Source organism: Panicum virgatum, chromosome 1K (genome assembly GCF_016808335.1).
Source record: "Panicum virgatum strain AP13 chromosome 1K, P.virgatum_v5, whole genome shotgun sequence".
Classification (NCBI taxonomy): Eukaryota; Viridiplantae; Streptophyta; class Magnoliopsida; order Poales; family Poaceae; genus Panicum; species Panicum virgatum.
This window is the reverse complement of record NC_053136.1, coordinates 9,212,835-9,240,811: the sequence shown is the minus strand read 5'-3', so window position 1 is coordinate 9,240,811 and position 27,977 is coordinate 9,212,835. Positions and strand designations below refer to the sequence as shown.

General features: G+C 46.9%; 1 protein-coding gene across 1 annotated transcript; it reads left to right on the top strand.

Annotated features, from left to right (window-relative positions):
- Nucleotides 1-1,272: 1,272 nt before the first annotated feature.
- Nucleotides 1,273-3,447, top strand: LOC120685048 (UDP-glycosyltransferase 73D1-like). Its single transcript, XM_039966918.1, has one exon. The coding sequence runs from the start codon at nt 1,631-1,633 to the stop codon at nt 3,107-3,109; it is 1,479 nt and encodes a 492-aa protein (XP_039822852.1). The 5' UTR covers nt 1,273-1,630; the 3' UTR covers nt 3,110-3,447.
- Nucleotides 3,448-27,977: the final 24,530 nt, after the last annotated feature.

The window sequence follows — 27,977 nt, the reverse complement described above, 5'->3', positions numbered from 1 at the left end:
AGCTTGCGCGAACAACGAACACACACCTTGCCATCACACATCGACCAAAGTACCCAACAAGACTTCGTTGAGCCACTCGCGTCGCCGGCGCCCACGGAGCCGCACTTCGTGCTGCTGCCGATGATGGCCGCGGGCCACGCCGGCCCGATACTCGACATGGCGTGGGCCCTAGCGCGCCGAGGCGCGCTCGTCACGTTCGTCACCACGCCCTCAACCTGCCCCGCCTCGGCCGCGGCGCCGGCGACGGCGCGCTCCCGATCCGCTTCCCCTGCACCGAGGCCGGCCTCTCCTAGGGCTGCGAGAGTCTCGAAGCGCTCCGGGCGGCCTCGGCCGCTTTACCGTGCACGGCTCGTCGCTCACCAAAGAAGAAAGAGGTCGGATGGGATGGAAGTGTTGAGCTAAAATAGACTCTTTCATTAAACAAAAATGGACCACTAGGAAATCGACCTGGCCACTGGTACATCAAAAAAACCTTTTGAGCTCTCAGTGTGATCTTTACATGAAAAGGCTTATTGCTATTAAGACAAAATAGCAATAAATAGATCAGCCAGCCAAGTGATCAAACTCGTAGTGTAGCGGGTACATTCGCTGCGTTGGCTGACAACATCGTGCACTGACCTAATAACCTCCAATGCCCCAGTTGACAGAGTCTGGTGTGTCCTGATCACGGTTCTAAATACAAAGCCAAAACCTCTGGACTGATACAAAACAAAAAAACTGATAGTGTCTATTACACCATACCCAACAGCCCTTGCTTGTCACTATTGACACAGGAACGCCGAGCTAACTTGTTTCCCTCCAACCTCTCACAACAAGCACGCATGATGGCAAATGCAAACTAGCATATTTGAGTAGAAACAGCTTATTTATTAAAAAAACAAAGAGACAGAAGAAACAGCTTGAGAGGGGCAGCGGATTATCTCTAGTTACCTTAACCATTTATATATACTCGTTAGAAAGACGACCCTGCATCCGAGCACCAGTTGGCTCATCCGGTTTTGGTTGGGTCTTCATGCATCTAGAACTATTCATGTAGGCTCACACCAAAAGATGACCGCTCACATCTAGTTTGTGTGCTTATCAGAAATATTTTTGTATGACAGCAGGACTGAACAAACTGAGAAGAGAAGGAGAAGGGGTCGTCTAGCTCACCACGTAGAGGCAGCCCTTCTCTTTTTTTTTAAAAAAAAATCATGAACCTTGCGGTTTAGTGTATGTTTTTTTTAGCGAACGCGCCTGAGCGTGTTTTTTATTAAGAGAGGAACGGTTCAATGTATATTAATAATAAGAAAAAAATTGATCCAATTTATAAGTAAATCGAATCTAAAAACCAAACGCTACAGCTACACCCACAACGAAAACCGATCATTGCACCATGACTAGTCTTCATCAAGTGATAAAAGTAGAGTTCTACTTAGAAGATCGCAAAATCCAGTGCCAACACTCTTGGACTCACCCGTCTAAACCATCTTATCATGCTACCTGCTGTGTGTTATCTCTTGAACTAAAGTGACATCGTAGCAGCTTTGAGGACGACCACGCTTTGCAGTACTCTTGCGCAAAAGCCAATCACACATCGACAAAAGCATCCAACAAGACTTCGTCGGGCCACTCGCCTGGTCCGCCAGTCATGTCGCCGGGCAGCGGTGCGGCCGGCGTCGGCGCTGAGACAGCGCCGCACTTCGTGCTGGTGCCGATGATGGCCGCGGGCCATGCCGGCCCGATGCTCGACATGGCGCGGGCCCTGGCGTGCCGGGGCGCGCTCGTCACGTTCGTCACCACGCCCCTCAACCTGCCCCGCCTCGGCCGCGGCCCCGGCGACGACGCGCTCCCGATCCGCTTCCTCCCGCTCCGCTTCCCCTGCGCCGAGGCCGGCCTCCCCGAGGGCTGCGAGAGCCTCGACGCGCTCCCGGGCGCCGGCCTCCTCGGCCGCTTCAACGACGCCTGCGCCATGCTCCGCGCGCCTCTCGTTGCGCGCCTCCGGGACGACGCCGCCGCCCCTCCGGCAAGCTGCCTCGTCGCCGACGCCTGCCACCCGTGGGCCGGCGCCGCGGCCCGGGAGCTCGGCGTGCTGCGGCTCGCGTTCGACGGGTTCTGCGCCTTCTCCTCCTTGTGCATGCGCCAGATGAACGTCCACAGGATCTTCGACGGCGTCGACGACGACAGGCGCCCCGTGCGCGTCCCGGGTTTCCCCATCGACGTCGAGATATCGCGGGCGCGGTCGCCGGGGAACTTCTCGGGCCCCGGCATGAAGGAGTTCGGCGAGGAGATCATGGCCGAGAGCGCGAGGGCCGACGGCCTGGTGGTCAACAGCTTTGCGGAGCTCGAGCCCCGGTTCGTCGACGCCTACGAGGCGGCCATCGGCAAGAAGGTGTGGACCGTTGGGCCTCTGTTCCTGAACACCATGCCGGCGGCGGCGGCGACTGCCGAGGGCGCGGCCGCCGCCCGGTGCGCGAGTTGGCTCGAGTCCAGGAAGCCCCGTTCCGTGGTGTTCGTGAGCTTCGGCAGCCTGGTGCGCTCGTCGGTGGCGCAGCTCGCCGAGATCGCGCTCGGGCTGGAGGCGAGCGGCCGGCCGTTCATCTGGGCGGTGAAGCCCGGCAAGCTCGCCGAGTTCGAGCGGTGGCTGTCCGGCGACGGCTTCGAGTCCCGCGTCGGGGAGACGATGGGGCTCGTGATCAGGGGCTGGGCGCCGCAGAGGGCGATCCTGTCGCACCCGGCAGCGGGCGCCTTCGTGACGCACTGCGGCTGGAACTCCGTGCTGGAGTGCGTCGCGGCGGGGCTGCCGATGGCGACGTGGCCACACTTCGCCGAGCAGTTCATGAACGAGAGGCTGGTCGTGGACGTGCTGCGGGTCGGGGTGCCCGTGGGCGTCAAGGACGCGGCGCCGTGGGGCGTTGAGGCGGCGGCCGTGGACGTGGTGGCGACGAGGGAGGACGTGGCGAGCGCCGTGGCGGCGGTGATGGACGGCGGGGAGGAGAGCGCCGCGCGGCGGACGAGGGCCGCCGAGCTCGGCAGGAAGGCGCGGGAGGCCGTGGCGACTGGCGGCTCGTCGGACCGGAACGTGGCGCTTCTCATGGAACACGCCGGGCGGAAGAAAACCACAGCTTGAGAACAACAGCAAGCCGCCGAGCGGGCAAGCGAGAGAGAAGGCATGATGGTTGTGAGACGTTGACTAGTTTTAAAGGCCAGGGCAAGTGTAATCAGCCAGCATATTTGAAGACGAAATGGCCACTGAGTTCTCTCTAGCCTCGCCGTTTACAGGTGACACTTGAATCTGTTTAGAGCAAGTACAACAGTGCAGACAGCTGCTGTCTTTTTATCATAAACAGATAGTTGAACAGACAGTTTGTACAATGACCTGTCTGTTTGACTGTCTGCAGGGTGATTAATTTATCCTTTAACACACAAACTCATAGTGATCTAATACATAATTGATCTTTATAGCTATTTTGTTGCATACGTAAGAAAATTTACCGTACATTCAAATGGGACCCGCACTCGCTTCTTCTTCCCCAAATCAAACCTTCCGCAAGCTTATCTCTCAATCTCTCTGTTCAATTCAAGCCTAGCACGAGCTCATCCAAGCAAGCAGCACGGTGTAGGGTCGAGATGGCAGACTAGATGGCGTGAATAGTCTTTTCTAAAACTAATTGCGCCGGCTAACCGAAACTTATGCGGAATTGAAATTATTCGCTTAGCCAAGACTTCACCCCTCTAACTATGACTCTAAGGCACCTTCAACCAAGCTAGCAAGAGCTCTCCTAACAATTCTAATTCCAAGCCACACAAGTCTAAGCACTAGTACTTCACAAACCGGAGGAGCTCCTACACAATTCTAAAGAGCAAAAGCACAAAGCCAAACCTAAACTCACTAGATGCTCAAGGACAAGATACACAATCCAAACCCAAGAGCTCAACTTGCTTAGCTACACAATCTAAGCAAGAGCAACTAATTAAGCTACACAAGCTAACTAGTTACACTAAGATCTCTACTTCTAGCTACACAGGCAAGAAGATGATTAGCAAGCTATACAAGCTAACTAATCACTAGAGAGCAACTACACAAGCACAAGATATATATGAATGTAAATACAAGGCTTGTGATTTGGAGAATGCAAACCACCGAGAAGAATAGACAAAATTGACACGGTGATTTTTATCCCGAGATTCACTTGGTTGCCACCAAACTAATCCTCTTGCTAGTGGTGACTCTCAAGTCACACTCTCCCATGTGGAGTGCTCACACTGAGCTCTAGCACATGATCCGGCCGGACCATTTGTTGCTCTTCACGTCTCGCTCAATTAGAGTTGCTCTTCGCGTCTCCCGCGGACTGAGCACAATACCCCTCACAATCTCTTCTCCGGAGCACCGCACAATCTTCTTACTGGCTTCAACAGAGCCTCTCGCCACCAAGCCGTCTAGGAGGTGGCAACCTCCAAGAGTAACAAGCACACCGGCTTGCAACACGATCACCTAGTGCCACTCGATGCAATCTCTCAAAGCAATCGCACTAGAATCGCTCTTTCACTCGATCGGATGATTACTATCAAGTTAGAATGAGTAGAGGGCTCTCAAGCACTCTCACACATGGACACCAAGTACCCAAGGTGCTCAGCTACCTCAAATGGCCGGCCACACCCTCTATTTATAGAGGGAGGTCCCAAACTAGCAGTTACACTCAAATCCCGTGAAAATAGAGTTTTCGCGGACTGTCCACCTCACAGAGACCGGACCGTCCGTCATTCAAAACCAACGGCTAGAACTGCAATGATTATGTGTTAGAGTCGACCATTAGAACTCCGGGCGGACTGTCCGCACCCCTGGGTCGGACCATCCGCGGTTCAAAACTTCGAACCAATCGATTTGCAAACGTCTCTGACTAAATCTGGAAGTGACCGGCGGACTGTCCGCTACTGAGGGGCGGACCGTCCGCCGTTCAAAAAGTGAGCACACACAGAAACCATAGTGTTTCTATCCCAGAATTTTCAGTAGGAGGCGGACCTTCCGCCCCCAAGGCGAACCGTTTCTGCGCCCGTTTCAACTTTTAAAGGCGGACCGTCCGCCCTCGTGGACCAGACCGTCCGCAGTTCATTTTGGACCAACAACAGAGCCAAAAACGGTTCTGTTCGAGCTCATCCGAGATAACGGCAGACCGTCCGCCCCCCAGGAGCGGACCGTCCGCAGGTCTATTTCCAGCAGAAACGTACCTCGGTAAAACGGACATAACTCTTAGCTCCAATGTCCAAAATTGGTGATCTTGGACTCTATGGAAAGCTTATTCAGAGGGATACATAACCCAACTGAATATTTGATCCAAAACACAATGGATCAAAGCAGTATTTCACTCCAAGAGCCAACCTAATCTCCGAAGAACACTGAAAAGCCTTTCTTGCTTCCCCAAATTGATAAACATCAACTCCAACTCTTTCTCCTTTGCAAATGTGCCAACACCACCACGTGAATAACACCATGTGCATGTGTGTTAGCATTTCACAATCATTTTCAAAGAACTTTCACCTGATCTCACCACGCCACTCGATCCTAGCAACATCGCAATGTTAGATCGCTCAAGTGGCACTAGATGACCGATATGCAAACAAGTTTGCCCCTCTTGATAGTACGGCCATCTATCATAAATCCGGTCATGCACTAGATGTCGCTCATACTAGTGTCTTTGTGTGGACTAATCTCCTGTGTATCTCGACATAAACACTTATTAGTCCACCTAAGTTGTCACTCAATTACCAAAACCAAACAAGGGCCTTTCAATCTCCCCCTTTTTTGTAATTGATGACAACTCTACAAAGATATGTAAATTAAGCATATTCCAAGCTAGCACTTCACACATGTGTAAATAGCTAACTTGGTTTGAATTTTATGTTTCTTAACCACCATTAAGACCACTTGTAAAAGATTGGATAAACACCATAAAAATCCGACTTGGTAGTGATAACTCCCCCTACATGTGTGCTCAAGAGATTTGGTTTTAAACTCACACACATGCATAAATATGAAATTTGTGGGATTGTTATCACTACTAAGTGATGCTAAGGTATATAGGATAAACCTTTGAAGCGTGATACCAATTTGAGTTGCATCCTTGAAGTTCATTCCTTAGCATCAATGAGTAACTAGACATTCATCAAAAACTCAAGATACCTCATGAGATCAACAATATTAGCAAGGCTCTTGATTCACTTGTAAAAAAATATCTAGCTACAATCTATGCATTCTAGTTATCAAATCATCAATCAAGTTCTATGACTAGCATACATCACACACAAGCAATGCATATATAAATTTTAAAACTTATGCAAATGCAAGCAAGCACATGAATATGCACATATCAAATGCAAACAACTAAGTTCATGAGCTTGCTCCCCCTACTTGTGTGCTCCTCTTGTCCAAAAATATTGATCCTCCTTAATATTGCTCATCTTGATCCATGTCCATGATCGCACTCTCATCTCATCTCCCCCTTTGTCATCCAAGGATAATTCATATCTTTGTTCATTCCTCTCCCCCTTTGTCATCAATGACCATAAGAAGGGCCGAAACCACATGAAATTTGCCATGTGAAGATCAATGGCTACCACTTGAAGTTGTACCTCTTGTACTTGTAGGGTTACCACTTGAATACCCCTTGTAGGCAATCATATGAAGCGTTTGTGGTTTGATACAAAGAGTTGGACTTGGGTAGATGGTTGAGTCTTGAATCTTCATTTTTGATGGACTCTTTTAAGTTGATTGGAATTGACACCACTTGTAACAACAACATGTGGAAGCATGAAGACCACCTTAAAATGCCACATGTAGGACACTAGTAGTATTCTTGATCTTGATACTTTGTAGTGGGGCTCCTCCCCCTATGTCAAAGTGTTCAATCTACTTGAATCTTGAGCTCTTCTTGATGAGGGTAGGTTTCTTGATTTAAATTGATTACTTAAAGTTGAGGATCACTTATGGAACAACCATTGTTGCACTAGATCTATTTGAATGAATACCACTTGTATAACCATGTATATCACTTGTAGATATACAATGATATACCTTTTGTTGAATCTAGTATCACTTGTAAAATCATGATAGACCGCTTTGTTGAATTTGACATTGATAATCAATTCTTGAACTAGACTGTTTCCATGAGCTTCTTTCTCTTTGACTTGATCTAGACTACTTGCACAAATAATTCAACTCGGTTTGAACCAATGACAAGTTTCTTCACACCTCATTCTAAGGGTTATCTTGACAATGTTGTGTTAAACACTTGAAAGCTCATTTTCTAGATCAACTACTTGGGTTTACAAGCTCATGAACATGTCATATGTTACCACTAGATCATCTCAAGAATAGAAGCAATAGTGGCATCATAAAACATTTAAAATTATTTTATTTTTCATGAATGATCACTATATATGACTATATGCACTAATCATATCCTTAGCATAGTATGAATGCATATGTCAACCAATTTCACCTTGCTATGTTGGAGTAGAGGATAGTCATTAGATTCCAATTTAGCTCTCCAACTAGCATCATGGAGTCCAATAATAATAGCTTGGTGAAGACAATGAATACCAACATGAAAACCATTCTTTACCCATATGAAGTGAATACCACTTATCATCAAATGCACTATCTTGCTGTGGTTGGCTTGCTTCATCTCTTTGATTTTTGCTTGCATGAGAATACCATTTGAATATCACTTGAATTTTCATGAATCTCTCTACTTTGAGTGTTGATTGCTTTTCTTGATCAACCCATTTGATATCTTCAACTAAGCATCTCCAATGACTCTAGATAACCACTTCTATGTTGGCCTTCCAAGCACCTTGCTTGTCAATCCCACTCTTGGGCGGCTCGCCTCTCTCCAGAGAGAAGTGATCTCTCCAAGAACCATTCTTGACACTCACTTGAAATGATTTTACTTGATTGATGAAACAATGGACTTGTCATAATGAGTAATTTTGGAGTCTGCTCTAAGTCCTTTTCTTTCTACTTGATGTTGGTCTTGATTATCAATTTGAGTACGAAAAGTGTGCCAAAAATACTTCTCAATCAAATGGCCTTGTACCCAATACTCGTCATGCTTCTAGATCATTTCAAAACTAAACCTAGGTTCCTCAATCACTTGTAAAGATGATTCCAACTTGAGGACTGTAACACCCCGGTGTTATTTTGACGCTAATGGCGTGTTTAATCGACAATTAAGGCTAATCACTGTCATTAGCGCTAATTGAGTCTGTTTAGAAAACATCGTTTAATCGGATTCGATTGTGTTTTTGTCCCTGATTTGAGCTTCAAATCAATTTTCGCCCAAAACAAAAGTTGTAGATCTTTCTTTCCTCTACAACTTTTGTTTGGCCAAATTTTGAGTTGCCATATCAAAATTTGAGAATTGGAGGGTCAAAACCGAGTCAAATCATTCAATTTCGTTACTGTTTCGCCATGTTCAGCACTGTGTGGGCGCCGACGCCCATACCGACGTGCTGGCCGTCGACGAGCTCGTCCACGCGTCGGCGATCGCGCCCCGGCGATCCTCGTCGTCCGAGCGCCGTCCTTATCATCGCGAGCACCCTGGAACCTTCCCGTCCCATCCCGTTCCTCTCCTTCTTCCTCGGTGCACGCCGAGATCGAGCAGAGCTCGCCGCCGCTCGCCCTCCCGGCTCTAGCTCGCCACCTCGCTCGAACCCTTCGCGTCCTGAGCTGCGCAACCTCGCCCCGACCCTCCTCCACCTCTCCTCGACCCCGGCCGTGCCCAAACCCGGCCGAAATCGAGCTCCCGCCATCGCCGCCATCGCCGTTTTCCCTGGACTCCGCCCTCTCCGTCGAGCCCTCACCTCCGGTCCTCTCCGCCCAAAATCAAGCCCCTGGTGAGCTCCACCGCGACCTCCTCTCCCTCCCCGACCCCTTCCCCGGCCGAATCCCGAGCCCCCACCGCCGCAGCGCCGCCGCGCCGCCGTGTCCGCGCCGCCCCCACCGCGCGCATGCCGCGGGCCGCTCTGCGCGCGCCCCGCTAGCCGCTGCCGCGCGCCCCACCGCCGCTTGGCCTCCCGGGAGCTTGCGCCGCCCGCTCCCATCGCCGCCGTGCCCCACAGCGACCGGAACAGCCGCCGCCGTCGCGCCGCCCGCTCCCGCCGCCGCTCTGCCTTGCGTGCCGCCGCCGGCCGCTCCGCCTAGGGCCCTGCGCGCGGGCCCCTGTGTGCGAGCGCGCCCGCTTGGCGCCAGCAGGCCGGCCGGCCGGTCCCCAGCCGCCGCACGCGCGGCCAGGCACGCCGCCGGCGTGCGCGGCCGGGTCGGCAGCGAAGCAGGGGAAGGGGGTGAGCTGGGCCGGCGCCCACTGACGGGTGGGCCCCGGCGGTCAGCCCCCCCTTTTTACCTTTTGTGTTTTCAAGTTTTATTTCTTTATTTTCAGCTGAAAGTTCATAATTGTGTAATAAATCGCAGAAAAATCCTAAAAATGCAAACCCAATTTTGTTAGGTTTCTAAAATCACAAGCTTCTGAGGAAAAATACTTATGCCTATGTTTTGTCACTTTTGCTCTGCTGAAAATTCGGTTTGCGTTAAACCTAGTTTATTTATTACCGGTTGTTCCAGGGCTCTAAAAATTGTGGAAAATTCGCAGTGGCTTACTCATTTCAGGTGTAGTCCACTGTAAAATGTTCATGGCCTGTTGCTGTGTACTTTTGTGTGGATCTTTTTGTGTTAGGTTTAGCTTGCTAGGGCCAAAAATAAATGCTTTCTATCATCTTTAATTGTTAGAAAAATTTTGGGTGGCATGCTTACTGCTTTCACGTTGATCTGGTTAAATTTTGTTGCTAGGTCATGTTTGTAGGTTAGGGTTTTGCTCATATTTTGCCTTAGCTATGCTCTTTTCCTGATTTTAATGTGGTAGTTAATTTATTTCATGTATGTGTAACTTTAGCAAGGCAAGTCTCGGTTTTAATCCATGCTGCTCTAAGCAATGTTAGTAGTTGCTTTTGGAAGGAAACACTTCAGGCTAAAATGAGTTGATCTTGCATCGCATCGTCAGTGCTCATGCATCGCACTGTGTTCTAATTGTTGTATGGCATGTTTTATTCGTGTAGACGCCGCGAACGCAGCTGTCCACGAGCTGATCGTTGAGCCAATCCAGGAGCCGCAAGCGGGAGAACAGCAGGAGGACGCCGTTGAGCACGCCCCCGGAGACCTAGTTAACCCCGCTGACCTGCAAGGCAAGCCCCGGAGCATAACCATAATTTAAAGTATTCATTGTTTATTTAAGTATTGTGCATTTATGTTCTAGGAGTTGAATGGAACCATAGTATGCATGTGCCCTAGGTACCGTGGGCCTATACTAGTATGCAGGTGTCGATAGAAATGCTTTGCTAAATAGGATTTCGGTAGAAGTCGAGTGATTACTGTCACTCGCGAGTTTAGGATCTTGATCCCTTAGCTTTGGCTTGAAATGAATTGTGGAGTAAAGAGAAATGGAGACCGGGCGGAAATGAGTTGGTTTTGGTATGGAATGGATGGAAAGTTAGCTCCGCCTGTGTCGATTGAGGACCGTTCCGTTGTTGGCAGTGCTGATCGAGGATTGAACAGTACTAACCACATACCGGAAGTAGGAGGTAGTCGAAACCGGTAAGCTGTGTACCACCTTACAGCGGTGATTTGAATTCCGCCATGCTACGCTGGGCGTGGGAGTTGGCGGGTGTTGGATAGGATGCCGCCTCCGGGTTCTCCGGGAGTTCACTGCGAGGGGCCCATCACCTGGGTCTTAGCAGGCGTAGTTCAGATGCCGTGGTAATGTGGAAACAGTTGACGCGAGTGGCCTGACGGGGCTTGCATGTGTCGTGTGAGTTAGGTCCACCTTGCAAGGTTAAATCGGATCGATTCGCCGTGACTCGCGGTTATGAGAGCCTTGATCTCTTTGTCACATCGTAGTAAGAAAGTGGAATGGAAACGGAAATGGAAAAGACTGGTTTGGAGTTACTAAAAGATAATCTGTTCCACCATGTGTGTTTTAGATGAATAGGCGAACTTAGTAATACTTGGTATACTAAATGGAGCTAAAATATTGAAAGTAAGGATTCACTTCTAGCAGCTTTTCAGCAAAAGCACTCCAGAGCCAAAAAGCTTGCATGTCTAGGTAATGGGCTAAGTATACCCAGAGTCGGGTAAGCCTTGCTGAGTATTAGTATACTCAGGGTTGTTGTTGTAACCCTTCTGAGCAGGTTGTGTCCCTGCGGACTTCGAGGAGATCTGTGCGTCCTGGATTGGACAGCCGCTTCCTCCAGGTTGGACCGTCGAGTGGGCCCCGTCTTCCCCGTGAAGATTGGGCAGGTTGGCGTCACATCGGTGGGCAGGATGTGGAGCTCACCTTTTATCGTCGTCGTAGCCATCGTATTGTATTTCGAACTCAGTTTTAAACTTCCGCTGTGCGTTTGAACTCTGCTGTTTGTATTTAAGACTTTTATGTAAAACTGGTGTTGTAAATTAATTTGAAGATTTCTGTATGCGGGTAACACCTGTGCTCGTCTTCGTACGGGTCTAAGTGCAATTGTGATCCTGGAGTACAGTAGTTTAATCGGGATTTTACCCGACAGCCTGTCAGGTTACACCGTTTTAAGTGCACAGTAACTGGATTAAGTATTAAGATGATGGTTAGTGCATTTAAGCAGGTCTAATTTGGACGGTGCTGCTACAGCTGGCATCAGAGCTCTAAATTGCACTGGGGTGATTACCTTGCAACGATTTCGGGTTTTCGAAAAGTTGACGCTAGATGCGCTAAGGAATAGAATAGATAGTTCGTATGCCCTAATTATGTTGTATAAGTTAGGTGGCAACTAAGTATCTATTTTATTCCAGCACTTCCAGCTTTTACTTTTTGTTAAACCTTATTTCGGTAACGACGCACCTCCGTTAAGGTAAGCAAGGTAAGCATTCTGGTAGTCCTTAGAATAGCCCATGTGTTTCATACGTGCGCGGGTCCCGTATGTTGAGCATACGAGGAGGTGATAAGGCTCAATTCAAATGAGCCTGTCGCTATCTGCCGCCTGATATGGAGTGCGGATTTCATGTCGTGTGATTGTGATCACGGCCATTTCGTAAGGCAATGTTACGAGATGTAAACCTGTCATGCGGTTGGCCATGACCGTGACCTTTGGGACACGTCTACCCTTGGATGTCCCGTAAGGCGAGTGTACGGGAAGTGAATACGTTGTTATGACGTATGCAGCGCTGCCCATTCAGCGTCGAACGTCTGGGTGCCATCTCTATAGTGGATGGTAATGTATGTGTGAATATGTGGGAAACTGCATATGCGTTACCCGTGTGGCGTAGGACACATGGGGGCCGTTCGTGTGTGCTGGCACGAAGGGTCCAGAAATGGATATTTATATCTGTCTCTGTGTTCTTCTGCAGGAAACTAACTCCGTAAGCGCGTTATAAAATCCTTGATCGTAGGAACGACTAGTCTATATATAGGGAGAGAACGTAATTGTGCCACCGATTGCTCTCGTATACCATATTTTGGTACTTGCTTGGGTGAGAAACGATAGAACGTGCATGCATCTTGGCATAATCTTGAGTTTGATTGATTGTCATGCCTGTCGCGTCGTTTGCTAAAATGTGATGCTTTTACCTAAAGGTTCACCTAGAATTTGTGTTGTTAGTAGTGAGACCTATACAATCTGCTAGTCTGACCCTGGTTGAGAAGATCTTTCTCAGTGGCTTTGGATCATATGAGAACCTTTCCAGTAGATCTTAGCTTGTCCTTCAAGTCAACCTCTTGATTCATGTCTTGGACCAATTCCAACAAGCCACTGTTACTTTTTGTGGCAAAGCCTTGAGTTTGCCAACAAAGTCCTTCAATCCATCGTTTAATGATCGGCCTATCATTGATTTCGTAATCTATATTGTTGGCTATTTTGATTCTAACACCGGAACTTTGTACATTCCATTCTTGCTCAGTAGTTTGGATAAATTAAAAAGGTTCATGACAAAATAACTTTTGAGTAGAGTCATTGTAACATCCTGCATCACCTCATTGGTCAGTGCATTGTGTTGCATCATGATCGGGAATGCGTAGGCTGACTAACGGGTATGCGTCCGAGTACACTTCGGGTGTCTTCGATTTCGTTAATTTATCTCGCTGTTGGCACTATTGGGTTGCTACTATCGGTTTCTCTTGCAGTTGTGTTTAGCTACATAACCCTGATGCCGCGACGGAACCTAGGGCCTCATGTGTGCTGCAGCCACATGATTGAGCCACTAGGAGCGCGCTGGTGCCAAGGTATATGTGACATAACTCACTGCAATCCCCTTTTATGCAACCTTACTAGTGTCCTAACTTCTAATCCCTCTCAAGGGTATAGGGTTAGCGAGAGGTTAGTCTCGCGCAAGAGAACGGTCCTAAGACGCGTGTTGTATTGTGTGCATTGCAAACTCATGCGTGTATGCATCATATTTTATGCACCTCCTTGATGCATAAAACATGGGCATCAACATCTTTGCACCATGGTGTATGCATCTTTGGGCCAGTATCATAACCAATGCATCAATTCATATGCACCATTCCATTGTGCATGGAACATTTTATCATCGTGTTGCACCAGCAAAAGAAGCATGTTTATCTTTATTCCTTGGTATGGTGGCATTGTACTGGCATAAAGAAGCATGTTTTGTGTAATTCATCAGATAATACAATCCTGAGCAAGGATATTCCGAAAACACCTCCTAAACCATCCTTCCGTTTTACCCTCACTTGTTATTCATGAACCTTGTGATGAATCTCAATGACCTTTGCTCTCCTCGTGTTGCGATCTCTGCGCTGCGAGGGCTTGATTACCTTGTCTCAGCATCATTCCTTGCTTTGTTTGACTTTTTCTTCTTGAACAGAAAATCTTACATCACTCAATTATCTATTCTACTCGAAGAGTCTCGCAAGAATTGAGTCCGGATGTTTTTTTTAAAAATCATCGTCGTCATCAGGAGGCGTTCCTGACTGCATGTAAAGAATGATCTTGTGCAATGCTAATCTCCTTTTCTCCTTTAGCGTCAAAATCGTTCCGTTGTAAATCACGTCATTGCTTTATCAGGTAAGTCTCTGGAAGGTACATCAGTTCTGTTCCAGGTGTCTGCTAGTTTCGTTCATAGATTCCGTAGGTTCCTGAATGGTTAGCGGACTTGATCTCATGTTACTGTCCAACCGGACCGAATCCCCTGTTGATCGGTAATCAGGTAATCTCATCGGTGGACGGAAGCTGTATGTGAAGCTTAAGCAAGAATCTTATTTCCAGCAATCTGTGGCAGCTAATCCCTGTTGCTCTCATGTTATGCCCCGTTTTTGGATCACCTCCTTGCTATCCCTCCGTCTCGTAATGCTTATACATGCACGATCTATATGTGCTACAAGAGATTCTCGTTGGAAGTATGCCTGACGGCGCCGCAATGAAACCAAGAGCCTACTCTGAGCAATCAACACATGCTTGTACTACTCGACACACGCTGGTGCGGAGATTGCTAATTATGATCCCTTATACCACTGTGTCGGTGTGATATCTCCTCATGGGCATTTCCCGCATCTATCGTTCGCCGTTTTGCCTAGAAATCTCTATACCGGACCTAAATCTAGTGAGTCTTTCTTCCGAAGTTACCAAGGGGATTGATCTTTCAAAGAACTGCTAATGGACGAAAATGCTAGAAGACTACAAGATGTGGTAGACAAAGGACCTTGGTTAATTACCAAGATGATCAACTAGCTGGAGCTAAGGTATTCTCAAAAATAGATCTACGATCTGGTTATCATGAAATCAAAATCGGACCGGTGGATATACCAAAAACAGCATTCTCCACTCGTTATGGTCTTTATGAGTAATTGGTCGTGTCCTTTGGATTAACCAATGCTCCAGCCTACTTCATGTATCTCATGAATTCGGTGTTCATGTCAAAGCTGGATAAATTCGTCGTGGTATTCATTGATGATGTCTTAATCTATTCCAAGACAGAAGAGGAACATGATCAGCATCTTCATATAGTACTCCAGCGTCTTAGGGAACATCAGCTATATGCTGAACTCAGCAAAGTGCGAATTCTGGCTAGAGGAAATTTCTTTCACCATAGTAGGAAATTCTGGTCTTGGACTACATGTGTAATCTTGAGTTCCCTAAACGACCTTGCTTAGTTTGGGCTAGAAACTTGCGTATGCAATGTTGTGTATAGCTATTTATGTGTATGAGGTTTGTGTGGGTCCTCCCGAAATAGAAGTTGTCCTACTGCTAAAGATGTCTCCACTTCATTCTGTTTCTCAGGTGAATAATGGAGTATACAGTGGGAAGTAGTAGAAAGGAACCTGGTCAGGGGCACATCAACCTTCTACCTTCCGACATCGTGATAACCGAAGCACCAATGAGGCAATTTGAGCCTTGCCACTGTTGCAAGATGTACGACCGCCCTTGTCTACGAAGCAGCTCCACAGAAAAGAAAAGTGAGCACAGCGAAGGACTTGAAGAATATACTAACCCTAGACCGGAAATAAATTGGAAGCAAGAAAAGACGCAGAATGTTTATTCGGACTCCTTGATGCCACCATCGCGACTTCCGATGGGACTTAAAGATCACCAGGTAAATTGTCAGACTCCCAAGCTCGGCGCAGGCAGCATAGACTTGAGTGGATGGGAAATTACATGCACAGAATTCTCTCCACGTGGTAGAAGGCAAGTTAGAAGTACTACTGATGTCGAACCAGCTATAAGAGCAAGAACTCGTTCACCTGTTCGGAGATCAATGAGGTCAAAGAAGAAATGTCGTTGCACCGGATGTCAACCTTGTTTCAAGTGTGGCGAATACGGTCATTTTATCCGGGACTGCCGTTCATCCACTTGGAAAGATCCACCGAATTCGGTTAACACCTCTAATAATCTGAACTGGACAAGGATATTATCCGATGCTTGTATGTCGGGAGGCGACTCAAGCCATCTACTTCGGATGTTAGCTGCACAGTATGAACCACCTACACAAGGCCAGAGGTCAAATAAGCAATGCGACAGAGAAAAATTTTGTACTTGGTACCATCGTGAAGAGATAGTTCACGCTGAATGCGCTACCCCTAAGAAAGATTCCGAAGGTAAGTCAGTTTGGAGAAAGTAATTTTTGGATAGTGCTATTATCCTTGGTTAACGAGCATCCTTCCTCCTTATCGGTCACTTACGCGTGTGAATCTCGGGACGAGATTCCTTTAAGGGGGGAAGGCTGTAACACCCCGGTGTTATTTTGACGCTAATGGCGTGTTTAATCGACAATTAAGGCTAATCACTGTCATTAGCGCTAATTGAGTCTGTTTAGAAAACATCGTTTAATCGGTTTCGATTGTGTTTTTGTCCCTGATTTGAGCTTCAAATCAATTTTCGCCCAAAACAAAAGTTGTAGATCTTTCTTTCCTCTACAACTTTTGTTTGGCCAAATTTTGAGTTGCCATATCAAAATTTGAGAATTGGAGGGTCAAAACCGAGTCAAATCATTCAATTTCGTTACTGTTTCGCCCTGTTCAGCACTGTGTGGGCGCCGACGCCCATACCGACGTGCTGGCCGTCGACGAGCTCGTCCACGCGTCGGCGATCGCGCCCCGGCGATCCTCGTCGTCCGAGCGCCGTCCTTATCATCGCGAGCACCCTGGAACCTTCCCGTCCCATCCCGTTCCTCTCCTTCTTCCTCGGTGCACGCCGAGATCGAGCAGAGCTCGCCGCCGCTCGCCCTCCCGGCTCTAGCTCGCCACCTCGCTCGAACCCTTCGCGTCCTGAGCTGCACAACCTCGCCCCGACCCTCCTCCACCTCTCCTCGACCCCGGCCGTGCCCAAACACGGCCGAAATCGAGCTCCCGCCATCGCCGCCATCGCCGTTTTCCCTGGACTCCGCCCTCTCCGTCGAGCCCTCACCTCCGGTCCTCTCCGCCCAAAATCAAGCCCCTGGTGAGCTCCACCGCGACCTCCTCTCCCTCCCCGACCCCTTCCCCGGCCGAATCCCGAGCCCCCGCCGCCGCAGCGCCGCCGCGCCGCCGTGTCCGCGCCGCCCCCACCGCGCGCATGCCGCGGGCCGCTCTGCGCGCGCCCCGCTAGCCGCTGCCGCGCGCCCCACCGCCGCTTGGCCTCCCGGGAGCTTGCGCCGCCCGCTCCCATCGCCGCCGTGCCCCACAGCGACCGGAACAGCCGCCGCCGTCGCGCCGCCCGCTCCCGCCGCCGCTCTGCCTTGCGCGCCGCCGCCGGCCGCTCCGCCTAGGGCCCTGCGCGCGGGCCCCTGTGTGCGAGCGCGCCCGCTTGGCGCCAGCAGGCCGGCCGGCCGGTCCCCAGCCGCCGCACGCGCGGCCAGGCACGCCGCCGGCGTGCGCGGCCGGGTCGGCAGCGAAGCAGGGGAAGGGGGTGAGCTGGGCCGGCGCCCACTGACGGGTGGGCCCCGGCGGTCAGCCCCCCCTTTTTACCTTTTGTGTTTTCAAGTTTTATTTCTTTATTTTCAGCTGAAAGTTCATAATTGTGTAATAAATCGCAGAAAAATCCTAAAAATGCAAACCCAATTTTGTTAGGTTTCTAAAATCACAAGCTTCTGAGGAAAAATACTTATGCCTGTGTTTTGTCACTTTTGCTCTGCTGAAAATTCGGTTTGCGTTAAACCTAGTTTATTTATTACCGGTTGTTCCAGGGCTCTAAAAATTGTGGAAAATTCGCAGTGGCTTACTCATTTCAGGTGTAGTCCACTGTAAAATGTTCATGGCCTGTTGCTGTGTACTTTTGTGTGGATCTTTTTGTGTTAGGTTTAGCTTGCTAGGGCCAAAAATAAATGCTTTCTATCATCTTTAATTGTTAGAAAAATTTTGGGTGGCATGCTTACTGCTTTCACGTTGATCTGGTTAAATTTTGTTGCTAGGTCATGTTTGTAGGTTAGGGTTTTGCTCATATTTTGCCTTAGCTATGCTCTTTTCCTGATTTTAATGTGGTAGTTAATTTATTTCATGTATGTGTAACTTTAGCAAGGCAAGTCTCGGTTTTAATCCATGCTGCTCTAAGCAATGTTAGTAGTTGCTTTTGGAAGGAAACACTTCAGGCTAAAATGAGTTGATCTTGCATCGCATCGTCAGTGCTCATGCATCGCACTGTGTTCTAATTGTTGTATGGCATGTTTTATTCGTGTAGACGCCGCGAACGCAGCTGTCCACGAGCTGATCGTTGAGCCAATCCAGGAGCCGCAAGCGGGAGAACAGCAGGAGGACGCCGTTGAGCACGCCCCCGGAGACCTAGTTAACCCCGCTGACCTGCAAGGCAAGCCCCGGAGCATAACCATAATTTAAAGTATTCATTGTTTATTTAAGTATTGTGCATTTATGTTCTAGGAGTTGAATGGAACCATAGTATGCATGTGCCCTAGGTACCGTGGGCCTATACTAGTATGCAGGTGTCGATAGAAATGCTTTGCTAAATAGGATTTCGGTAGAAGTCGAGTGATTACTGTCACTCGCGAGTTTAGGATCTTGATCCCTTAGCTTTGGCTTGAAATGAATTGTGGAGTAAAGAGAAATGGAGACCGGGCGGAAATGAGTTGGTTTTGGTATGGAATGGATGGAAAGTTAGCTCCGCCTGTGTCGATTGAGGACCGTTCCGTTGTTGGCAGTGCTGATCGAGGATTGAACAGTACTAACCACATACCGGAAGTAGGAGGTAGTCGAAACCGGTAAGCTGTGTACCACCTTACAGCGGTGATTTGAATTCCGCCATGCTACGCTGGGCGTGGGAGTTGGCGGGTGTTGGATAGGATGCCGCCTCCGGGTTCTCCGGGAGTTCACTGCGAGGGGCCCATCACCTGGGTCTTAGCAGGCGTAGTTCAGATGCCGTGGTAATGTGGAAACAGTTGACGCGAGTGGCCTGACGGGGCTTGCATGTGTCGTGTGAGTTAGGTCCACCTTGCAAGGTTAAATCGGATCGATTCGCCGTGACTCGCGGTTATGAGAGCCTTGATCTCTTTGTCACATCGTAGTAAGAAAGTGGAATGGAAACGGAAATGGAAAAGACTGGTTTGGAGTTACTAAAAGATAATCTGTTCCACCATGTGTGTTTTAGATGAATAGGCGAACTTAGTAATACTTGGTATACTAAATGGAGCTAAAATATTGAAAGTAAGGATTCACTTCTAGCAGCTTTTCAGCAAAAGCACTCCAGAGCCAAAAAGCTTGCATGTCTAGGTAATGGGCTAAGTATACCCAGAGTCGGGTAAGCCTTGCTGAGTATTAGTATACTCAGGGTTGTTGTTGTAACCCTTCTGAGCAGGTTGTGTCCCTGCGGACTTCGAGGAGATCTGTGCGTCCTGGATTGGACAGCCGCTTCCTCCAGGTTGGACCGTCGAGTGGGCCCCGTCTTCCCCGTGAAGATTGGGCAGGTTGGCGTCACATCGGTGGGCAGGATGTGGAGCTCACCTTTTATCGTCGTCGTAGCCATCGTATTGTATTTCGAACTCAGTTTTAAACTTCCGCTGTGCGTTTGAACTCTGCTGTTTGTATTTAAGACTTTTATGTAAAACTGGTGTTGTAAATTAATTTGAAGATTTCTGTATGCGGGTAACACCTGTGCTCGTCTTCGTACGGGTCTAAGTGCAATTGTGATCCTGGAGTACAGTAGTTTAATCGGGATTTTACCCGACAGCCTGTCAGGTTACACCGTTTTAAGTGCACAGTAACTGGATTAAGTATTAAGATGATGGTTAGTGCATTTAAGCCGGTCTAATTTGGACGGTGCTGCTACAGCCCCCTTTGTAGCTCATGATAAGTCTAGCTGCCAGGATCCTCCTGAAAACAGCAAGAGCGGACGGTCCGCTTGCCTTGGGCGGACTGTCCGCTGTTTACATTCTGATTTGGACAGAGTAGAGTTTGTTTCTGAGCAAATTCAACTTATCTCAAGCGGACCGTCCGTGGATACTTGGCGGACCGTCTGCGCTTGCATAGTGGACACATCATCGGTGTAACCGAAGCTTACCGGTGCATCTGGCGGACCGTCCGCGGTCCATGGGCGGACTGTCCGCGCTGCAATTTTCTGCTGATCAGAGCCTCTGGTGAAAAACTTCATGAATGGCGGACCGTCCGCCTCTTACACGCGGACCGTCCACGCTACCAAATTTCAGACAGCTCAGAATTTTGCCAACTTTCACAATTTCAACTTTGAATTGGGATCATTGCTCAAATAAAATTCCAAAAATCTCAAAACTAGCATGAACACCATCCAAAAACTCATATGAGTGAGTAAGAACGAGAAATAAAAAATAAATCAAGTAAAATCAAAGAAACTCATAAATAGCCCATAAAAGCTTTGAAAAATCAAAAAATTTGAAGCAAAGGGTGCACATAAGAACCAAATGTCATATGTACTAGTTTTCAAGCCACATTTGAGAAGTAAATGACATTTAGCTCATTTTTTAATTTGCAAAAAGATTTTTCATCCAAAAGCAAGATTTAACACAAATAAGTTTGCAATCCATCAAATATTTCCAATGAATTTCTCACAACTAGAATAAGATACTTGTATATTGTAGCACTTGGACTTCATTGTTTTGACTTGGCATTGGATTGTATATATATGCAAAGAAAACTTCAATTCCTTGATTCAATCATAAGATCAAAAATATGAATTTAATTTGAATCAAGCCTCCAATGCCTTTGGTACCTACACACATTCTTCCACGTTTTGATGGTACCCAAACTAGGTTGGGTCCTCTCAAGTTATGAGCAACATACTTTGGCAATGCCTTAGTATGAATAGCGGGATATTTTGCAATAGTAACAAATGAGGTACCATTACCATCCTTTCTAAGCATAATATTTGCATCAATTGAAATAGACTTAGAATTGTTACCTAAGGGACATGAATAAGCCATGTGTCCCCTTTTCCGGCATAAGTAGTATCTTCTCATTGCCTTGCTTCTCATAGTTTGCCTGAGCCTTATTCTTAAGCTTGTTTGGGCAACCCGAAGCTAGGTGACCCAATATTGCACAACTATGGCACTTGATATGAGCATGTGGATTCTTCTCTTGAATCTTGTTCTTGCTCAACATCTTGGCATCTTGAATGTGAGTTGGATGCCTTGCTCTTGCCTTGCCACTCCTTCCTGTTCTCTTTTTCATCATCTTCAAGTCATCAACTTGATCATCATGGTTGATCTTGACTTGAGGTTGGGGTGCCTTCTCTTGCTCAACTTGTGGCTTTAATTGAGGTTTTTGTTGCTTCACCAATTGCTTGGTTGGACACATTGAGGTGAGGTGACCCCAAGTGCGGAACTTGAAGCATTTGACATGTTTAACCTTCTCTTCTTCTTTCTTCAACTTAAGTTTTTCTTTGTTGGGGTAACCAATTGCAAGATTTCTTCTTGCTTCTTCATCTTCCTATTATATTTATTCTTGCCCCATTTTTTGTCTTTGGCTTTGCTCTTGTTGGAACTAATGCCACTCATGTCACTGAAGTTTCTTTGATTTTTTATTATGCTTTCAAGAGTGACTTTTGATTTTGTCCACCTCTCTATCTTGTTGCTCAAATACTTCACTTCATTTTTAAGTTCATTGTTCTCCTTCAAGAGTTTAATCTCACAAGACATAGTAGTAGTACAAGCATTTAATTGTGAAGAACATGGCATAGATAATAGATTATCACATGAGGTGGATACATGCTTCTTGCCTACATCACAAGGGTTAGCAATATTTTGCAATTGATCTTTTGACCCATGTGATGAGCTCTCACTAGTTTTAATTTCTTTACTAGAAAATTTGTTAGTGAGTAAAGCATGGTCTAGTACCAAATTCTCATGAGCAACACTAAGCTCCTCATGAGTCAATTTTAGCTCCTCATGTGAACAACTCATGACATAAAGTAGATGCTTTTATTGTTCACATGTGTCTTTGAGAAAGAAATTTTCTTTTTCCAATTTGGTTGTTTTGGCTAATACTTTCTCAAATAATTTGGTCATGCTAGCATGTCTACTCAAGAGCTCATCATATGAATTAATATCAATCACATTGCAATTTGATACCTTTGTGTCACCTTGTGACCTGAACCAATGTGGCGATGGAGATGAGCTTGACGTAGCAATATCATCCGTGCATGAGCCAACTTGATCATCAAGTGTGCTTGGAGTATAATCATAATCTGCAACACTTGAATCATCATCATCAATCATGTCAAGTGAACTTGTTGTAAATTGATTATCATCATCATCACTTGACAATGAGGTGGAGCAATCTTCCACAACTACCATGTCATGGATGTGCTCATCATCCTCATGCACTTCCTCCTTGGTTTTATAATCATCATGATCATCGGAGGCCACCCCATATTTCTCATTTAGATAACTCCAAATCTCATGGGCGGTTTCCTTGTCCATGATCTCACCAAGAATGCAATTATGCAAAGATCTAAACAAGATGTTAGTAGCTTGGATGTCTAGATCTAGGCATTTCTCTTGTGTTGGAGTTAGATTTCCTTCATCTAACACATGAGAAAAACCTACATCCACCATCCACCACATTTGAGGGCAAATAAATTTAAAATTGCATATCATCCAATTTTTCCACCGTGCAAAGTGTGTGCCATCAAAAATATGTGGACACTCAACATCTAGCCCATAAGTCGCCATCCTCTCGGGGTGGTAAGGACCACAAATGAGAGACCTCGGCTCTGATACTACTTGTAGGATCGAGATGGCGGACTAGAGGGGGTGAATAGTCCTTTCTAAAACTAATTGCGCCGGCTAACCGAAACTTATGCGAAATTGAAACTATTCGCTTAGCCAAGACTTCACCCCTCTAACTATGACTCTAAGGCACCTCCAAAAAAATCCTACACAAAGCAGATGGAGTGACAAGCTAGCAAGAGCTCTCCTAACAATTCTAATGTCAAGCCACACAAGTCTAAGCACTAGTATTTCACAAACCGGAGGAGCTACTACACAATTCTAATAAGCAAAAGCACAAAGCCAAACCTAAGCTCAATAGATGCTCAAGGACAAAGATACACAATCCAAACCCAAGAGCTCAACTTGCTTAGCTACACAATCTAAGCAAGAGCAACTAATTAAGCTACACAAGCTAACTAGTTACACTAGGATCTCTACTTCTAGCTACACAGGCAAGAAGATGATTAGCAAGCTACACAAACTAACTAATCACTAGAGAGCAACTACACAAGCACAAGATATATATGAATGTAAATACAAGACTTGTGATTTGGAGAATGCAAACCACCGAGAAGAGTAGACAAAATTGACACGGTGATTTTTATCCCGAGGTTCACTTGGTTGCCACCAAGCTAATCCCCGTTGAGACAAGCTCCAAGGCTGCCGCCGATCCTCTTGCTGTGGTGACTCTCAAGTCACACTCTCCCACGTGGAATGCTCACACTGAGCTCTAGCACATGATCTGGCTGGACCACTTGTTGCTCTTCACGTCTCGCTCAACTAGAGTTGCTCTTCGCGGCTCCCGCGGGGTGCGCACAATACCCCTCACAATCTCTTCTCCGGAGCACCGCACAATCTTCTTGCGGGCTTCAATGGAGCCTCTTGCCACCAAGCCGTCTAGGAGGTGGCAACCTCCAAGAGTAACAAACACACCGGCTTGCAACACGATCACCTAGTGCCACTCGATGCAATCTCTCAAAGCAATCGCACTAGAATCGCTCTCTCACTCGATCGGGTGATTACTATCAAGTTAGAGTGAGTAGAGGGCTCTCAAGCACTCTCACACATGGACACCAAGTACCCAAGGTGCTCAGCTACCTCAAATGGCCGGCCACACCCTCTATTTATACAAGGAGACCCCAAACTAGCCGTTACACTCAAATCCAGTGAAAACAGAGTTTTCGCGGACTGTCCGCCTCACAGAGACCGGATCGTCCGCCATTCAAAACCAACGGCTAGAACTGCAATGATTATGTGTCAGAGTCGACCGTTAGAGCTCCGGGCAGACTGTCCGCACTCCTGGGGTGGACCGTCCGCGGTTCAAAACTTCGAACCAAACGATTTGCAAACGTCTCTGACTAAATCTGGAAGTGACCGGCGGACTGTCCGCTCCCGAGGAGCGGACCGTCCGCCGTTCAAAAAGTGAGCACACACAGAAACCACAGTGTTTCTGTCCCGGAATTTTTAGTAGGAGGCGGACCGTCCTCCCCCATGGGTCGGACCGTCCGCAGTACAATTTGGACACCCAAGACAGAACTACCAAGTTTCTGCGCCCGTTTCAGCTTTTAAAGGCGGACCGTCCGCCCCTATGGACCGGACCGTCCGCAGTTCATTTTGGACCACCAATAGAGCCAAAAACGGTTCTGTTCGAGTTCATCCGAGATAACGGCGGACCGTCCGCCCCCAGGAGCGGACCGTCCGCAGGTCTATTTCCAGCAGAAATGTACCTCGGTAAAACGGTCATAACTCTTAACTCCAATGTCCAAAATTGGTGATCTTGGACTCTATGGAAAGCTTATTCAGAGGGATACATAACCCAACTGAATATTTGATCCACAACACAATGGATCAAAGTAGTATTTCACTCCAAGAGCCAACCTAATCTCCGAAAAACACCGAAAAGCCTTTCTTACTTCCCCAAGTTGATAAACATCAACTCCAACTCTTTCTCCTTTGCAAATGTGCCAACACCACCACGTGAACAACACCATGTGCATGTGTGTTAGTATTTCACAATCATTTTCAAAGAACTTTCAATTGATCTCACCACGCCACTCGATCCTAGCAACATCGCAATGTTAGATCGCTCAAGTGGCACTAGATGATCGATATGCAAACAAGTTTGCCCCTCTTGATAGTACGGCCATCTATCCTAAATCCGGTCATGCACTTCTCTACACAACCTTTGACCGGTGAAATGAAATACCCTACAAGTCATACCTTTGCCTTGCGCATTCCATTTCGTCTTCCCAAATGTTGATGCCACACAAGCACCAAACTCCATCAAGCCTTTTGATCATCATCATGAGTCAACACTTGGCTTGATCTTCCTTGAATGATATGATCCACTCTATATCATCACATGACCTCTTTGGTCCATCAATCTTGACCTTGCTCGCTCTTCACCATTGCCTCGATCCATCGGCACCAAATCTTGCCCAAGCTTCACCGCATCGCTGTCCCTCGCTTCAAAGCCTTGACTTGTCCTTCTCTATTGCAACCGGTCCATCAAGCCAAGCCTTGTCTTGATCTTCTCCACTTTGGTCACATAACTCCATGTCATGTCTCATATGCAATGAGTTCCTCCATCACACTATATGAGCATAGCATCAACCATTATCCATTTCTCCTCCATGACACATGTCGCTCATACTTGTGTCTTTGTGTGGACTAATCTCCTGTGTATCTCGCCATAAACACTTATTAGTCCACCTAAGTTGTCACATCCCTGCGAGCACGAGACGAGCACGAGACTGCGAGAGGAAGAAGACAGGACACCGGATCGAGGATGCTAGGGAATAAGGATCTCGTGTAGCCTCTGCAAGCAAGCCATGGCCGACTAGCCTCCGCAATCAAGCCATGCCGGAGTAGGCGCGCAGCATTGCCGCCAAGGGTAAAATCCCTCGCGCACGAGTGCCTGCGCGCATAAGATCCATGCCGCCGTCGACCTTCGGGAGCCAGTCGTACAACGCGCGCCGGACTCGTCGCCTCGCATTGGACCATGCGCCGATGCAATAGACGAACGAGACGCCGGGTCGGCCGTAGTCACGGGCTACTGGGGGGCTTCATGCAAAATTGTCGTGCATGTCAACGGATGTCAACAGCCCGTTGTACGTGCCTGGATGCAAAAGTGATTATTAGCTGTGACATCCAATTTCTACTAGCTATTCATGCTCTATCATTGATGTATATATCCTCACGTTAAAAGTGGAACCTCCCATCTCTCTTGAGACTGAGGGATGTTTGAATCTGACGGGCTAAAGTTTAGCCCTGCCGCGTCAGATGTTCGGATGTTAATTAGGAGGACTAAACACGAGTTAATTATAAAACTAATTTGTGAGATGAATCTATTAAGTTTAATTAATCTATCATTAGCATGTTTTGCTGTAGCACCATATTGTTAAATCATGGACTAATTAGGTTTAATAGATCCATCTCGCAAATTATCCCTAGGATTATGCAATTATTTTTATTATTAGTCTACGTTTAAAACTTCTAATTAGTGTCAAAACATCCGATGTAACGCGGCTAAAGTTTAGCCCTGCTAGACTGGAACCAGACACCCCCTGAAGATATGTACCTCATTAATTCAACACCAGCCAGTGCAAGCCATATCATGTTGGAAGTGTAACAATGTAAATTCACTAATTCAGTTAAGCCGCACCCAGGTTCATGAATTCAATTCTTCTTCTTTTTCAAATGGATTCAATTCATTTCGGGAAGAAACTACGGTTACATCTTAAGATTCCTATGGCATAATTAAATATATACATCCAAGTAATGTTTACTGGTGCATATTTTTGGTTTGTAATAGAAATATATAATAGAGAAGTTTAAATAGAATACTTTGTGCTTTTGAATCAACTGCTAGCAGTACATGATTGTCAATGTTGCATTACCCAGATCTGCCTATCTATTTACAATGTTGCTTATATATCTGCATTGAAATAATAATCTATGAAACTTTTTACTTTTCTCTCGAGCAGTAGTTCAATTCCCTTATAGAGGTGCCTTTTACTTTGGGTCATCTTCTTCTTGCTGCTCCTTCATAGGATGCTCGTAGGGTTGTTCTTTAGGGATGCTTATTTTGCTCTCAAGGCTGAGCACGGGGCAACCAGCAAAACTTCTTTCCTGGGTCGAACATGGTAATTTGATGCAAAATCAATGTACCCATATTGGACTGCTGCCCTAAACTTCAGTCAGATCAGTATACCCGTCCATTTGTTTCACTCCAAAGTCTCATGGCAATTTGAAACAAATTTCCGGCTCCAAGGCAATGGAAAAATCAAAGAGTAACCAGACTGAGGATATGATTCTACCTCTGGCTTCACCCTTCACTTTTAAATATAGAGAGATGAGTCACGTACATTGCAACTTCATCATTCAGTTTTTGCTCGTAGTCATGCATATATCATATAGTGAACTTCTACCAGGTCGTTGATCTGCATTTTTGCACAGGCCTTCTTAGAGGTTGCATTTTCAAATATGTGTGACGAGTCGCTTCATGAGCCATCAGTGCAGAGGCCGGTAGTGTAGCGGTCGAGTTTCACTTGCGCTGAAGGGATCTAGCTACTTACTACTATAAAAATGTATATACTGAATAGTTTGTTGCGTATGAATATTTTTTTGGAATTGTGAAAATAGAATATGTTTAATTTAGTGGTAGATAACACAAGGTGTACCAGATAATTAAGTATCTGTTTGTAGCATGCTGGTCCATTTCTCCTTCATTTCCAATCGTGAGGCACGCGTGACAAGCAATGCACCGGCCGCAAGATGCGAGCGACCGAAAAAACCAAACTTAAACACTGGCACATCGAAACTCAGGAAGATTTGATCCAAATAATTGGTTGGGTAATTGGCCATTTTTGTGTAGGCAAGGGTAATGCCAGGAATAAACAAGTATAGAAAGCATTGTCCTTGGAGAGGGTCAAACATCAACGCAAAAGGACCACCAAAAGCAGCATAGAAATGGTCTGTCTACCAAAATAAGGAGGAGGTTTGGGTGTCCTCAACCTCAAAACTCAAAATGAGGCTTTGTTGTTAAAAAAACCTTCACAAATTCTTTAACTAAGTGGATACTCCTTGGGTACAACTGATTTGGGACAAGCACTATAGAAATGGCAAATTGCCCTCACAAATCAAAAAAGGTTCTTTTTGGTGGAGAGATAATCTAAAACTTTTAGATGCTTTTAAAGAAATGGCAATGGTCAACATTCAAAATGGCTCCACATGTTTGTTCTGGTTTGACCTTTGGGGTGGGCAGGTGCAAAATCATACTTATCTGGAACTATTCTCA

Bases quoted from the DNA above. Each gene is read 5' to 3' on its own strand.
- LOC120685048 (XM_039966918.1), top strand. From the start codon at position 1,631: ATGTCGCCGGGCAGCGGTGCGGCCGGCGTCGGCGCTGAGACAGCGCCG.